At 28.9% G+C, this 1802-nt stretch overlaps 1 protein-coding gene across 1 annotated transcript; it reads right to left on the bottom strand.

Moving 5' to 3' along the window:
• Positions 1-1002: 1002 nt before the first annotated feature.
• Positions 1003-1527, bottom strand: EIN_389250 (hypothetical protein; the record flags this gene model as incomplete). The annotated part of the gene is made up of 1 exon (XM_004255385.1): positions 1003-1527. One exon carries the CDS (start codon positions 1525-1527, stop codon positions 1003-1005), a length of 525 nt encoding a protein of 174 aa, XP_004255433.1.
• Between the last annotated feature and the right edge of the window lie 275 nt (positions 1528-1802).

The raw sequence follows: 1802 nt of genomic DNA, 5'->3' as shown, positions 1-1802 counted from the left end.
CATTTTCACAACAATAAAGTCCTCTGTTTTTACTATATTGTGCCCATAAGCCATGCATAAAGTAACCTTTTTAACACCATTCGTTATTAATGGCAAACTACAAATTTGTTTGTCGCACCTTTCAACGGGCCAATATTGAACAAACAACAAAAATTCATAAAGATTTTCTTGTTTAAAATACTTTTGGCACATTCTACAATTTACGAGTTGAATAACTGTTTCTGTAAGTAATACTCCGTGTTTATATTCTTCATAAGTCAAAGATGGTAATTTAGGATTTTCTTTTCCCTTTTCATATTTCTCATGACATTTCTGTTGTATTTTTCTTTCTTTGCTTCCGACTTCTTTTGTTTGTTTTTGGACGAGTAGATAATGAGGTTTCATGAATTGAGTCTGATACTTTGGACGTTGAAAAGTCAGAATCATCAAAAAGATCAGGTTGATCAAAAAAAGATTATAATATAGTAACATCAAAAAACACTAAATATACATTTATTGAATAAAAAGGTATAATTTAAATAAAAGTTTTTATTATTTTTAACTTAAGTCATTTCAAGTTAATCTTATAAATATGATAACATTTACTATATTATATAATTAAAGTATATTTTAAAATAATATAATTAATTTTAAAATAAACACATACATAATAAACTTTTCATTATTTTTTTGTATGATATTTTTTTAAATGTTTATATAGTTAATATAATTATTTGGTTATGAATTAAATTTTATTGTTTTTTAGTTTATATATATTTAATTATTTTTAAAACAACAAATATATATTTTTTAATCATTATAAAAACGAGGCCGAGTTGTTAGGATACGATAATATGTATTAAGACGGTAACTTCGTATCTTTTCCAAAGTGTCTTGACACGTTATTTACTTCGACGTGACCCATTAATGCTTTACAAAAGAACTCTGCAAGAGTATCTTCCGACTCACTTCTTTTGACAAACTTAAGTAACCGGACAAAGCTAAGTGCTTCTTCTCTCGACCTCAAAGTTCCAAAAGCGCCAAAAGCGGAAGGTACAGCAAATTTTTACTATTTTTAGGACCACGTCCTTGGTACGATATTTTTGAGTAACATCTTTTAGTCTTATTTCGATTTGTCAATTCCACAACACCATCAAAGGTATTAACGTTGTAAGTCTGGTCGTCTTCAGCAAACAAAAAATAGTCCGACATTGAATCACTCAAAGCCTTTAATAACCCACTAAGAAAATAATAATTGATCTTCATATGCTTCATGTATCTCTGCCATTTCCATCGAGGATTTCCATTTCTTAAATCCGTAGCCGAGTAAAAATCAGCAACCCAATCTGTGAAATTGGTGCCATCTTTTTCTGTTGGACTGAAGTGAAGTTCTTCCACATTAATCGATTTACTATATTTCATAGCAAATTCAGTAACAATGTCATCCATATCACTAAACGAACAGTTCTGACACCCTCGTATAAAGAAGATGTTGCGTACAGATAATTCTTCGGGAACATGATCTAAAGCTATAGAAAGATCGCGCATTGATAGTTTCAACATAGGTTGAGTCTTTGGGCCAGCTACAACTATGATCGAGAGTGTCTTTGCTGAGACTAGAAAATTAAAAACAAGAATGTAAAGGAATAATTTCATTCTGATATAGTTCGATTAGGTTGCAGGTTCATCCATTTATTTGATTCTAATATTGGTTCTCTAGACAATAAACATTAAAAAAGGAAATTTTTAATAAATATACTTTAAAAATTATATTTAAGAATAATTGATTGAAATTATTTTATTTGATGTTGTGAACCCAAAAA

The sequence above is a fragment of the Entamoeba invadens genome (genome assembly GCF_000330505.1).
Source record: "Entamoeba invadens IP1 unplaced genomic scaffold scaff_1105074725851, whole genome shotgun sequence".
Taxonomy (NCBI): Eukaryota; Evosea; order Mastigamoebida; family Endamoebidae; genus Entamoeba; species Entamoeba invadens.
This window is presented reverse-complemented; position numbering and strand designations above follow the sequence as displayed.